The sequence below is a fragment of the Balaenoptera musculus genome, chromosome 13 (assembly GCF_009873245.2).
Source record: "Balaenoptera musculus isolate JJ_BM4_2016_0621 chromosome 13, mBalMus1.pri.v3, whole genome shotgun sequence".
Taxonomy (NCBI): Eukaryota; Metazoa; Chordata; class Mammalia; order Artiodactyla; family Balaenopteridae; genus Balaenoptera; species Balaenoptera musculus.
In genome coordinates, this window is record NC_045797.1 from 89,955,065 (window position 1) to 89,969,229 (window position 14,165).

The following is a 14,165-nucleotide window of genomic DNA, read 5'->3' on the forward strand; positions in this document are numbered from 1 at the left end:
ATAATTTTCATCAAGAACATAACCTTGGGCAGAGAATCCAACGCTGAATTCTAAAAAGTGTAATTTATTTTTCCTGGACAATACAGCACAGAAACATTACCTGCTTTTACTGTAACTTGTCTGCGATTTTCTGTAGAGTACAAATTTACTATTAAGAAGGGGGACACTTAAGTGTTTACAAAACGCCCCTGCTTCACCCTCTCCCCGCCACCCCCCATCCCGTGTGGTATTTAGAACACGTGGAGGGAAATTAGCAAAGGGAAGGTCAGTGATGGGGCCCGAGAAGGTGAGCACAAAACTGCTCTATCTGTTCTAGAGAGGTCAGACTTGGGGCCAGCGGGAGTCTTAGTAAGAGCTGGTGCCGGGGTGGGGTTCTGCAGGGTGCACCGGGGGTTCTGGAGGTCGGGATGCAGGATCCGGGCCTGAGGTTCCAGGGAGGAGCCCTGGGAAGGACGGCGTCTTGTCTCTCGCCCTCCTCGTGTGGCTCCACCGTCCTGGACCCAGAGGGTTGCCCTCAATCAAGGCCGGCGGCCAGAATGGGCGCAGCAGGCGGGTGACAGGTGGTGGAGGGTGGCCTTGGGCTCCAGGACAGAAGGAGGAGGACGCCATCCAGGTGGAGACGTGAGCGCTGAGGGTCATGAAGTGCCGTGTGTGTGTGGACACAGAGGCAAGGTCACCTGACGCCAGGGAACCTGATGAGGACACGCTGACTGCAGGACTGCGGATGGACCTGTTTACGTCATCTCCAACATAAAGGTCACGAGGACCCAGAAATCCACATAAATAAGGGTCTCCAGAGCCTCCAGAAGAGCCAGCCGTGACCTGGGGACGGAAGAGCTTCAGGGATCCTTCCAAAAACACACAGAAGGAAACTCCTTTCCTCTACATGGTTTCTTGCTCATCATTTTTGTAGCTAATGGGAAGGTCTATTCAAAGGAAAGAGTAATGACTGATGTTGATAATTTCTGTATATAATCATATATGTAGATATGTAACACAAAATGCACATGATATATCCACAGCCATTTAAGTCCACTGGAAGGAAAATAGGAGATTTCAAGTATAATATATTGTATACATATATACATCATTTGCAATAGTCCCAAGTTAAACTTGGAGATAAAACTTGCCAAAGCATTTTTCCCTCATCTTTATTCAATATTCTAACACATCTAGTACGTAAGTTTCTTACCCTTAAGAAAATTTCACCTGTAACCGACTGAAGCTGAGAAGGACCAAGCGTTACGTGAAAATCCCTATTTGTATCCACAGAGGCAGGGATCAGGCTCATACTGAAAACCACCTGCTGTATCTTCCATTGCCTGTCGCTCTAGATGGAAACCCTCAAGTTATTATTCTTTCAGGAACTGGATTATCTGTCAAGTTACGTCTTTCTAGTTTCCAATGAGAATATGTCCAATCTCATGCTGTGGTGTCTGGGGATATTTTTAATATAAAGCTGCTCAAGGAAAATACATTAATGAAGAAATTAAGAAAGTCAGGGAGAGTGTAAACAATACAAACTTGAAAAGATGCTTTGCTTTGCAATAATGGGGACATTTAGATACGGCCGAGGACCTTGTCAGGCCACGTCCTGCAGGACCACTCTTAGGGGGCTTTCATCCGGGGAGACCTCTGGGCTGATCTACGAGACACAGTCTGAGACAAACCCCTGGGGCCTGCAGACGCAGAAGGACTTACATTTGCACTGTGATTGCTGCCACTAACACAGATGACATCTTGTTTTTGAATTGTCAGTACCTCTTTCGTTAGCTTCAGGCGGATGTCATAGGCGTGTCCAGACCCTTCGTCGTGCAACAGGGCAGTCCCGGTTTTAGTCTGAAACAAAACAGAGACGAAGGGGGTGTGAGGACGGGAGAGCACGGACCCTGACAAAACACGCCTGCCCCTGTTCACAACCTCCTGAAACACGCCTGTGTATTTATCACATACCCATGCATCTGACTAGGATTTGATTAATTTAACACAAAATAATGGAATTTTTAGTATTTCTTCCTGAGTAGTTTTTATAGGATTTGTATAAAACATGTTTTTGGCAGGTGAAGAACGGATGAGCCAGAAAGGCACCTTTGGATAAATTAGAAGTCACCTCGTCCGTGTGAAGTCATGGACCTGCCCCCGGCTGAGCGGCGCCCGGTCACACGGGTGGGCACGGGTCCCGGGCGAGCACTCGGATGGCCCTCCTGTCTCTCTTGTGCCTGCACAGGGCTCTGGCCAACACGGCCTCGGACACAGCCCTGCAGCCAGGAGGCGGGGAGGAGGGGCGGGATGCCGGGAAAGGCCGCAGGGGTCTGGTCCTCAGGCCAGGACCAGACGGCCGCAGGGCTCACTGGAGTGAGGGTGCGACCAGGTGCGGCCTCTCCCCCTGCCGTCCAAGCAGGCACACAGGCACACACACGCACACATGACGTGCAAAGGCACGCAGCATACGTGTCAGTGTGCAGCGATCAGGGCAGGAAGGTGAGGTTTGGCTCACACAGACAAGCCTTCAGTTGTGAACGAGGAACCCTGAACTCAAAGTAAAACCAAAGGCTGATAAAAAAAAAAAAAAGACTAAGAGGCAGTGTCTGCAAGGAGGCGTTTTTTTCCTACTGCAGGGTCAGAGGTCATCATGCATCCTTTTATAAAACAAGCTTTAATCCAGCAGGACGTGGGGTCTCTGTGGGAACAGGAGGTCCGGCCGGCTTCCCGTTCTCCTGCTCCCGAGTCACGGATACACCCGCGAACACGCTTGTGGGGTTGACCGTACGGAGCAATCGTTCCCTGGGGGCCTTGGCCACGTGGAGTCGGTGGGGACACTCAGGAAAGGACCCGGGGTGGCTGCTGGAGGGACCCAGCACCCAAGGGAACCCGAGACCAGGGCAGCCCCGCAGGGAGAGGGCTGATCCTTGCGTGTCGTTTAGAGGGAGAACCGTTTCCGGTTCACGTCAAAGAGGCGCAACTTCGACCCATTTCTATCGATGTGTAAAGCACACGCTCACGTACAGTGTTCATTTCCAGCTAATGCATCACGACCAACCCACGTTTCTCCCAGTCAGTTGTCTTGGGGACGAAACCCCCTCCACCCGGCCCACGAGGAGAACGCAGGTCAGAGGCCAAAGGAAGGGTGGCAGAGCTTTAACAAGTTTAAGCACAGTATTTCAACTGTGTTAGACATTTAAAGAGTCAGCTACTGAAAGCCAAGGGATTCAGTGGAGAACTAAATCGAGTCATCTGTTGCCTTAAGGTGCCATCTGACCCCGTGACGCTGCCCGAAGTAAAGCCAACTGCTGCTCAGAATGTTGAAGAATAAAGTCAGGAACATGAACAAACTGGAGAGCATTCAGCATTCCACTCAAAATCACAATCTTATTCTCATCACTTTCTTCTAGAAAATCACTCCCCTTCTGTCAAATGACATGAGTGCACCAGAGATGCATATCCCCGTAATATAAACATAACAGCCCCCTTCCGGGGATCCCAGCACCACCGTCCTCAGGGGACCCGCCCGGAGGCGCAGAGGCAGGACGGAAGGCGGACCGCCAAGCTGGGCTCTTCCCTCGCACCAGCCGCGGCCAGCAGGTCCCCCTTTACATAACTGAACACACTTTCTTGACATTTCTCGGAAATAAAACAACTTCTTTAAATTACATGTTGGTCTTTGCCATTCAAAAGCCAAAAAATTAAGAACAAAACTATACCCCAAAGCAAAAACATTAAGAACAAGCCTAAACTCCCCCCAAACGAGAACAAAAGGAACGCCTGCCCGTGCGGGGCCCCCCTCTCAGTGCGTGGTGAGGCCTCGCTGAGTCCTTGTCCCGTCGGCGGCCCCTGTGCCCTGCCTTCCTCACCCGCACGGTGAGTCCAGAGGCCCATCCCACAGCCTCTGCCTACGAAACGTCCAGAGCCCACGCTGCTCTCAGTACCTGGGCTGCCGCCCTCCCCCCTGCAGCCTGGCCCGACCCAGGCTGACCCTGTCAGCCCACCGTCCACACAGGCCACCCATCCTCTGGACAGGGCCTCCCAGGACCGCAGGGCCGCTCGCTGCCTGAAGAGCCTCTCCTTCTGGCCCCGGTCCTCGTCCCAGCCCGGCGGTGGCCCCCCAGCCTGGCCCAGGATCTGGTCCTCGGCTCCTGCGCCCCTGGTCCCTCCGAGCCCCACGCGGCCCCTCTCGTCACCTGTAGGTCTTGGCTGAGACTGGCCTTGTGGACAGACCTCCCCACCAGCCACAGGGCCCTAACCCCTGTCCCCTGCTTCGTCTTCTCCCTTCAGCCCACGGGACTGTGGGCCTCGTGCCAGAGCCAGGCATCCCAGGCGGGGGGCCCTGGCCTCACTGCCGGGTTCCCAGCTCTCACAGCAGAAGCCATCAGCCAGGGGCACAGGGGATGCTCTGTAAACAAGTGAAATAGGAAGGCCACCCTCTTCCCACAAATGCATCTTCACGTCCACACAATTCCAATAACAATCCATGAAGACGACCGTGAAATTTACCATGATACTAAAGTTACATTTTGTGAAATAAGACTGGTGCTGCAGGAAGATAATTGATCCATAAAACATTAAGCCCACCACATATTGTGGTGCTAAACAGTCGGATGGAAGAGGCAAAGGAAGGCTCCAGAAAGTTTAATTACATCATTGGAAATAGTTCATAATATCTTTTGCTTTTGTAGCCTCACCACATGGCTTGCGGGATCTTAGTTCCCTTACCAGGGATTGAACCCAGGCCCTCGGCAGTGGAAGTGCTGCGTCCGAACCACTGGACCGCCAGGGAATTCCCCAAAATATCCTAAGACTATTGCTTAGTGATTTCGATCATTATAAACATGGTTCTCATACCTTATTTCAAAAATACTCCCAGAGAGATCAACCCTCGTAAAAACATAGAAAAACAAAAGTTCTTGAAGAAAATATTAGTGTGTGTGAGGAAAAACTACCAGGTTAGCTTAACTCAAAAGCCAGAAATTCTTGAGAAAAAGATTCATGGAATTCACTACATGGAAATATAAAATTTCGTATGACAAGAACTCCATATACAAAAATATATGCATATAGTAGACACAAGGTTAATAGGAAGAGTCTTACAACCGAAGAGGGACAAGTGAACATCCTATAAAAACTGAGTCAAAGACATGAAAAGGAATTCCCAAAAGAAGGAATAAAATGAACAATACACTTGAAAAGAGATGCAAGCTCACCAGTAATCCAAAGACTCACAGTTACTCAACAATGATTTATGCTTTTTAAACTATTTGATAGGCAAACATTTAAAAAGAACAGCAGTACCTAGTGTGGACGGGACCTGGAGGAGCAGGTGGCCCACGTGTGGCTGGTGCGGGCGCCACCTGCCTCCTGGAAAGGGTCCGGGGATAACGAGGGCGTCTGTCATGCCTGATCTGGAATCGGGTGTCTCTGCCTCCAGGAATCCACCCACAGGCGCAGCCAGGCAGCCGCCCTGGGGGTGACGCGAACCACCGTTCCCCACTCTCTTCACGGTTAGAGTGTGTTACCCTTTGATGTGACACTACGTGTGAGCCTAACACACTTAACACACCTGATGTACTTAGAATATCAGTTCTGTATCTCTTGGCAAGAAAAGTGTCCACAGATATCAATTCCTGAAGAGCAAAAGAGCACGCAGCACCTAAGATACAAAAAATTAAGTTTGTACATAAATATAAATGTAAAGAAATGCATGGAGAAAATTTAGAATGATAGGATTTCAGAAAACAAATACTAGCAAACAGAATCCAACAGCACATTAAGAGGATCATACACCATGATCAAGTGGGGTTTATCCCAGGAATGCAAGGATTCATCAATATATGTAAATCAATCAACGTGATACACCATATTAACAAATTGAAGGAGAAAAACCATATGATCATCTCAACAGATGCAGAGAAAGCTTGTGACAAAGTCAACACCCATTTATGATAAAAACCCTCCAGAAAGTAGGCATAGAGGGAACTTTCCTCAACATAATAAAGGCCATATATGACAAACCCACAGCCAACATTGTTCTCAATGGTGAAAAATTGAAACCATTTCCTCTAAGATCAGGAAGAAGACAAGGTTGCCCACTCTCACCACTATTATTCAACATAGTTTTGTAAGTTTTACCCACAGCAATCAGAGAAGAAGCAGAAATAAAAGGAATCCAAATCGGAAAAGAAGTAAAACCATCACTGTTTGCAGATGACATGATACTATACAGAGACTCCTAAAGATGCTACCAGAAAACTACTAGAGCTAATCAATGAATTTGGTAAAGTTGCAGGATACAAAATTAATGCACAGAAATCTCTTGCACTCCTATACACTAATGATGAAAAACCTGAAAGAAAAATTAAGGAAACACTCCCATTTACCATTGCAACAAAAAGAATAAAATACCTAGGAATAAACCTACCTAGGGAGACAAAAGACCTGTATGCAGAAAACTATAAGATACTGATGAAAGAAATTAAAGATGATACCAACAGATGGAGAGATACACCATGTTCTTGGATTGGAAGAATCAATATTGTGAAAATGACTATACTACCCAAAGCAATCTACAGATTCAATGCAATCCCTATCAAACTACCAGTGGCATTTTTCACAGAACTAGAACAAAAAATTTCACAGGTTATATGGAAACACAGAAGACCCCGAATAGCCAAAGCAATCTTGAGAAAGAAAAATGGAGCTGGAGGAATCAGACTCCCTGACTTCAGACTATACTACAAAGCTACAGTAATCAACACAGTATGGTACTGGCACAAAAATAGAAATATAGATCAATGGAACATGATAAAAAGCCCAGAGATAAACCCATGCACATATGGTCACTTTATCTTTGATAAAGGGGGCAACAATAGACAATGGAGAAAAGAGAGCCTCTTCAATAAGTGGTGCTGGGAAAACTGGACAGCTACATGTAAAAGAATGCAATTAGAACACTCCCTAACACCATACACAAAAATAAACTCAAAATGGATTAAAGACCTAAATGTAAGGCCAGACACTATAAAACTCTTAGAGGGAAACATAGGCAGAACACTCTATGACATAAATCACAGCAAGATCCTTTTTGACCCACCTCCTCGAGAAATGGAAATAAAAATAAACAAATGGGACCTAATGAAACTTAAAAGCTTTTGCACAGCAAAGGAAACCATAAACAAGACAAAAAGACAACCCTCAGAATGGGAGAAAATATTTGCAAATGAAGCAACTGACAAAGGATTAATCTCCAAAATGTATAAGCAGCTCATGCAGCTCAATATCAAAAAAACAAACCACCCAATCCAAAAATGGGCAGAAGACCTAAATAGACATTTCTCCAAAGAAGATATACAGATTGCCAACAAACACATGAAAGGATGCTCAACATCACTAATCATTAGAGAAATGCAAATCAAAACCACAATGAGGTATCACCTCACACCAGTCAGAATGGCCATTATCAAAAAATCTAGAAAGGATAAATGCTGGAGAGGGTGTGGAGAAAAGAGAACCTCTTGCACTGTTGGTGGGAATGTAAATTGATACAGCCACTATGCAGAACAGTATGGAGGTTCCTTAAAAAACTAAAAATAGAACTACCATATGACCCAGCAATCCCACTACTGGGCATATACCCTGAGAAAACCATAATTCAAAAAGAGTCATGTACCACAATATTCACTGCAGCTCTATTTACAATAGCCAGGACACGGAAGCAACCTAAGTGTCCACTGACAGATGAATGGATAAAGAAGATGTGGCACATATATACAATGGAATATTATTCAACCATAAAAAGAAATGAAATTGAGTTATTTGTAGTGAGGTGGATGGACCTAGAGTCTGTCATACAGAGTGAAGTAAGTCAGAAAGAGAAAAACAAATACCGTATGCTAACACATGTATATGGAATGTAAAAAAAAAAAAAAAAAAAAAAAAGGTTCTGATGAACCTAGGGGCAGGACAGGAATAAAGATGCAGACGTAGAGAATGGACCTGAGGACACGGGGAGGGGGAAGCATAAGCTGGGACGAAGTGAGAGAGTGGCATGGGTGTATAAACACTACCAAATGTAAAATAGATAGCTAGTGGGAAGCAGCCGCATAGCACAGGGAGATCAGTTCAGTGCTTTGTGACCACCTAGAGGGGTGGGATAGGGAGGGTGGGAGGGAGACGCAAGAGGGAGGGGATATGGGGATATACGTATATGTACAGCTGATTCACTTTGTTATACAGCAGGAACTAATACACCATTGTAAAGCAATTATACTCCAATAAAGATGTTTTAAAAAAAAGGGGGAAAAAAACAAACAAACAAAAAAACAACACTTTACGTAAACGTCCACAATTCTCATATACGTGTATGCACCACCTATCATGGATGGTTGAATCCGGCCACTCTTACACTCGCTGCTAACATGGCTTGTCCTTCACATGAGTGGAGGTGGCATGAAGCAGTCCACTCGCTAATTTTAAAAAATCATAAAAACTAAAGTTAACTATTTTATAGCTTTTTAATTTACTTATACAACCAAGAACACCCCTCTCAAATCACTCCGTGATGTATGTGTTTGGAGTGTGGCAGAGCTGAAGGTTTCCAGGAGAACCACACAAAACAGAAGCCTGTTCTGTAACAGAGCACGGTGGACAACCTCTCACTCACCAGCTGTTCATGGCTATTCTACCGAAGAGCACTGTACACAAGTTACAGTACAGAGATGTACACAAGCAGTCTTAATGCATTTTCCTTGTTTATTCAGAAATAAGCATATTTTCTTCACTGAATCATTGACAAATGAATTAAAGAATGAATATCAAGTGCAAAAATAAAATAAAAACAAAGAACTATGAAAACACACAGAGGAGGGAGACAGTCTATCTGTATTCCTTAGCAGTTTATTCACGGGGAGAAAGACAGGGATGGATTTTTAATTTAGTCCAGTTTTTAGCAATACATACCTAAGGGCATTATAAGTAGTACTTTGTTATAAAGAATTCTAAACTTCTAATATCATCTCTTTGATCTTGGTTTACTGGGTCTAACAAATATGAAAGGTCATACAAAATATACCCTGAAAGGCTGTAGACATTCTATACACGGTACAACTGAAACTGTGAGGTTTATGTACTTTTGAGCAATTACTTTTGCAATATGTAAAAAATGAAAAGATCCTGTAGAGAAGTCCAGTGATGTCATAGAAAAAGCATCAGAGGACATAAAAATTAATTCCAGTTCTGTCACGTGCTGGCCATACACATTTGGACCATCCATCCTCCTCCTCTGAGCCTCCGTTTCCTGATGGGTAAAATTAGATCATTCCAACTTCCCTGGGTGATAGAATGAGTCAATGAAACATTACCTGTGAAAGTTTCTAAAAGCCTGTCTCAAACCAGCAGAAGGTGAATGCAATCCAGGGGTTTTTCTGGTAGGTTATCTTTTCACACTATTTACATATCAGTAAAAATAAAGCCATTTTCAGTACCAGAAAGAAAAAAATCAACTTTGTTAGTCCTGCAGCACTTCACACAAAATGAAAGGATCAAGGCATCAATGGGCAGACAACCAGGAAGAGCCATCCGCGCCAGGAAAATCCACAACCCTGATTTCAGAAAGAAAAGGGGGGAAAGGGAGGCGGGATGAATTGGGAGATTGGGATTGACATGTATACACTAATATGTATACAATAGATAACTAATGAGAACCTGCTGTATGGCACAGGGAACTCCACTGTACAGAAGAAACTAACAGAACATTGTAAAACAGCTATACCCCAATTAAATAAAAAAGAAATGTCCCCAAAGAGTTCAGATACGGAGGGAAAAAATGATCATCAGGCAATATTCCACTAAAAGTACATCAAAACAACTACTGCTTGCCTCTTAGGGGTAAAGAAAAGCAGGACCTTAATGCATTCATTTTATACCAACCAACAGAAAAGAAAGCTTTACACTGGAAAAAAAGATAATGTTCTGCCCACAAAAGCAAGAGTTTGAAGTTTAAAGACATAAACGACATCCCCAGGAAAGCTGAGACGTGCGGTGCAGGACGCCGCAGGCAGCTCATCTCCACGAGGTCACGTCCTCATCACCCGAGCGGTGCCTCGGACAGGCGGGCTTTAACTTACAAATGCACACACACAGGCTACATCTGTTTAATCGGAAATGCTCACCTGACCTATTTTTCTTGGTTACACGACCTTCTGTAAGTTATCAGTCCTCTCTGGCCATCAGTTCTGGCATCTATATTGGGAGATAAGTGGGCCCTTATGGTCCATTCTGCATGTTAACACGTGATTCCATGATTATTTTATTCATTTTGATTTAAAAGGACATTATCTTTGACCCACGTGGCAATGCAATAATGAATTAAATAAGATCACATACATAAAAGTGATTCAAACACTTCAAAGTACAATAAAAATTAAAGGGATACACTGTCAACATTGCTTCTGTTAGGACATTCTTGCTGAAGCCAGACTTTTAATTTAAGCAGTACCTGTTATAATTATTTAAGTTCTGCTAAATCAGGATTTGAGCTGCTTTAAATTTACACTTCACTTACTCTTGAAAAATGTTTCCTAAGAAAGTTATAATGTAAAATTGTAGGGGTGTGTTTGGCATTTTATATATACAGTAACCTTTAAATTCTTTAGGGGTGTTTATAGGTTAAAGGCAGTTAATTACAAAATAGAGACACTCCTAAAATCTCTTCATTTAACCACTCCTTCCAAGTTCCCAGGGGGAACAGACCTAACTTAGTATATTTTGGCCAAAAAGAATGTCAGGAGAAAAACCCCCATCAAAGCTGGTGAGGTCACAGTGCTTTAGAGCTTACAATGTGCTGTTTTCACAGGTGTCACCTCCTGTGGCGGCCCCAGGCTGAACGGCAGGTGTGCAGGGCCCCTTTTGCAGATGAGACCCCTATAAACGACCCTTCCCACAGGAAAGGCACATGGAAGCATCGCTCATCTGAGATGGACCCAGCTCTGCCTGCCTCACACCTGCCACCAGGCAGCTGGACATCTCCCTAGCCAGCGACCTCCTCCTCCTTCATCCAGAAAAGTGGGGCAGAGAGACGAGAGCTTGCTTGGGTACCACACATCCCCAGAGCCAGCACCCGCCACACCCATCCGCCCTCCCATGGGGGCCACAGCGGTATCAGTCTCCTCCAGGGGCCTGGATCGTGGTGCTCTCCCAGACTCAGCGTGCCCGCCAGGACGAGCCCACACTCACCATTCCCACTTTCATAATCGGTGGCCAGGACTTTGATGGGAATATAGTTCATTTTCACAGACAGATCAGACAATTTTAGGATGTAAACTAGAAGACAAAGATTTTTCCACTTACATAAACTTACATAAAAAACTCTAAACATATAAAAAGACACTCAGGCTATGTGAATGTCCATCGCATACATTTGGGTACATCTGTCCGTGTTCAGCTTGTGATAAAGTAACAGTCTTGTCACAGGATGGGCCTTTATGTCATGACTTATTTGTTAAGGTATTTAGCATTTTATGAAATACTGAATATAAGTTCAAACACAGATATGTTTTTTATGATCAACTACAATCAGCACTTTCCACCTTAACGCTTCTACAGAACACTCCTCATCAAAATTATAAAACAGACGCAATGGCACTGATAAAGGTGTTACGGATATTACAATGTCTGTCTTTTAAAATGCACATTTTGGTTCAGAAGCTTCGTTCTAAACAGCCCCAAGGAAAACCCCTGCCGTTTCCCATGAAGGCAGTGGCCTTGCAATGATTCAGCGGTAAACAGCTGGTTCTCAAGCTACATGATCTTAATGCCTGGAAAGCGAATGTCTTGTTTGATTACTATGAACACTGTAGTAGGTCACAAGCTAATTCCACATGATCCGCTACCGTCATCCACGTGCAGCTCCGAATGTCTAAATAAAATCATTAAGTCTCCACGTCATGCCTTCCACCAGTACTGCCAGCAGAAGAATTTAAAGCAAGTGGTGCGTATTTTTAAGCAAATGCCAAAACGGTTTTTGTTATGAACACTGGAGCTGAAACCTGGACCATAGTAGGTCAATGTATAGAAAACAACAAAACAGAAAATGGCTGTGAAAATTAGAACATCTAATTGCCATTGTCTTTAGTGTGTTTCTGATTTTTACAGCATTTTATCACTGACAGTATAGACGAAGCACATAAGGAACAATCACGCCGTGATGGATCCAGGACTAGCAATTACAATAAGAACCTTCATCACTCACCTGACTGTAACATCTTGGATGTGGAAAGCATGTTAATTTGCGTCGTGTTCCTAGGGCCTGTTGAGTGTGGGGAATAGGAAGGGCACTCAAGAGAGTAGAGGAATATTTTATTCTTTGTCTACTTACATGTAAACTCAACTTGCAGGAAAACTATTGTTAAAAACAAGGCCAATCGAGTGAGTTCCAGGCTCCCTGCGGTGTGCGCACACCTGGTGCCCGACAGCTCCTGAAAACGTGACCCTGGGAATGGCCCTCGGCTGGAACCAAGGTGACTTCTCAGCAGAAGCAGGAGGAGCTGGGTTTGTCAAGCCCCCTCCCCACCCCCCGCGAGGACAGACTGACTCAGAGGTCATCAGGCCCCGTGTGCGTGCCCTCCCCCTGCTGAAGCTTCACCCCCAGCCCCGTCCTACTCAGAGGAGCTGGACCTAAGTCTTAGTAGACCCTTTTCTCTCATTCTGTGTCTCTCTCAATGCGATCCCTGTAAACAGCACAAAGTGGGGTCTTGTCAAGTTTCCAGCTTTTTAACTGAACCCTCAGACCTCGCCCTGGAGGTGACTGTCCACATGGTCTGACTTATTTCCACCATGTTTGGTCTTGTTTTCTGTTTGGGCATCTGTTCTCCATCCTTCTGGTTCCTTCTTTCCTGCCATCTTTGGATGAATTTTAAGTATGTGCTAGTTTTCCATTTCATCAATTTAAAAAAAACTGTTTTAACCATATAGCTTTGTTCTATTTTCAAGTGTTTTCCCTGGAAATGGAAACACGCGTCTCCCTGTATCACCATCTACCACCAAGCAGCATTGCTTCGTGAACAGTGTAAGAATGTCATCCCTCCGACTCCCTCCTGTCCTTCGTGGTCTCCCATGGGTCACTTCCACATGTCACAGACCCCAAAATACATCACTTTATCTATGTATTATTTTAATTTATATTTATGTTTCATTATGGTTACACAAAGACATTATGAAATAATACATAAATGTGTAATTATATATCTAAATACTACAATGAACATTTTTTTATATCACTCCATTCTAATGATCAAATTCAGAAAATTTATCACTGACACTGACGGAGGTCCTGAGGTTTGACCCAGATTGCAAGAGAGCAAAGTAACCTGCTGGGATTTCACGGATGCTGGTGGAAGACGGGAGACACACTTCTCTCTCTGGTTAGCAGTGTAAGTCAGCACTTGCACGGTCTGTGTGAGGTCCTGGGTTATGTCTTATAACGTGAGAACCCTGTGACAGCACTTACAGTCTGGTGTACTTGGCACCTACACAGGCTAGACAGGCAGGAAGCGAAACAAACATTTCTTTAATGAAATAAAAATGCACAGGATCAAGAAGAAGAAAAAAACAGCTCATTTTGGCAGTATTATTTTTTTAACTTTGAAAATGCCTAATTTTTATCACATATATTTCAGGTGAACTTTTATTGAATTGAAATGACTCATATGATTCAGTTTTACCCTGTTTGTCTTCCTAATTTAGTTTCTTCAACTGAAAATGTACCTTCTAAGAAAATCCATAAAATACATCAATTCAACCTCAGATAACATAAGAAATGTAATATCATTGCCTACTGGTTTGTATAAAAGATTTATTCATTGCTACGGGGGTCATGAATGCTGCTTTGCACTTGAGGATTTACGGAAACACATCACCTCTACAAAACCCCTCATGGAGTCCACAGCCAGGACCCAGCAGGGCCCAGCAGGGCTCACACAGGCTCACAGGCTCACACAGGCTCACAGGCCCACACAGGCCCACACAGGCCCACACAGGCTCACACAGGCCCACACAGGCCCACACAGGCCCACACAGGCTCACACAGGCCCACACAGGCCCACACAGGCTCACACAGGCCCACACAGGCCCACACAGGCCCACACAGGCCCACACAGGCCCACACAGGCTCACAGGCT

General features: G+C 44.7%; 1 protein-coding gene across 4 annotated transcripts in view; it reads right to left on the minus strand.

Moving 5' to 3' along the window:
* SNTG2 (syntrophin gamma 2) overlaps nucleotides 1-14,165 on the minus strand; it is a 209,999-nt gene that overhangs the window by 136,869 nt on the left and 58,965 nt on the right. For 3 of the 4 annotated variants that reach the window (XM_036872350.1, XM_036872349.1, XM_036872352.1), the window contains exon 2: nucleotides 1,702-1,839. In XM_036872350.1, coding sequence (XP_036728245.1) covers nucleotides 1,702-1,839 — 138 coding nt within the window. The remainder of the gene's footprint in view (nucleotides 1-1,701; nucleotides 1,840-14,165) is intronic. The other variant, XM_036872351.1, reaches the window with a different exon arrangement.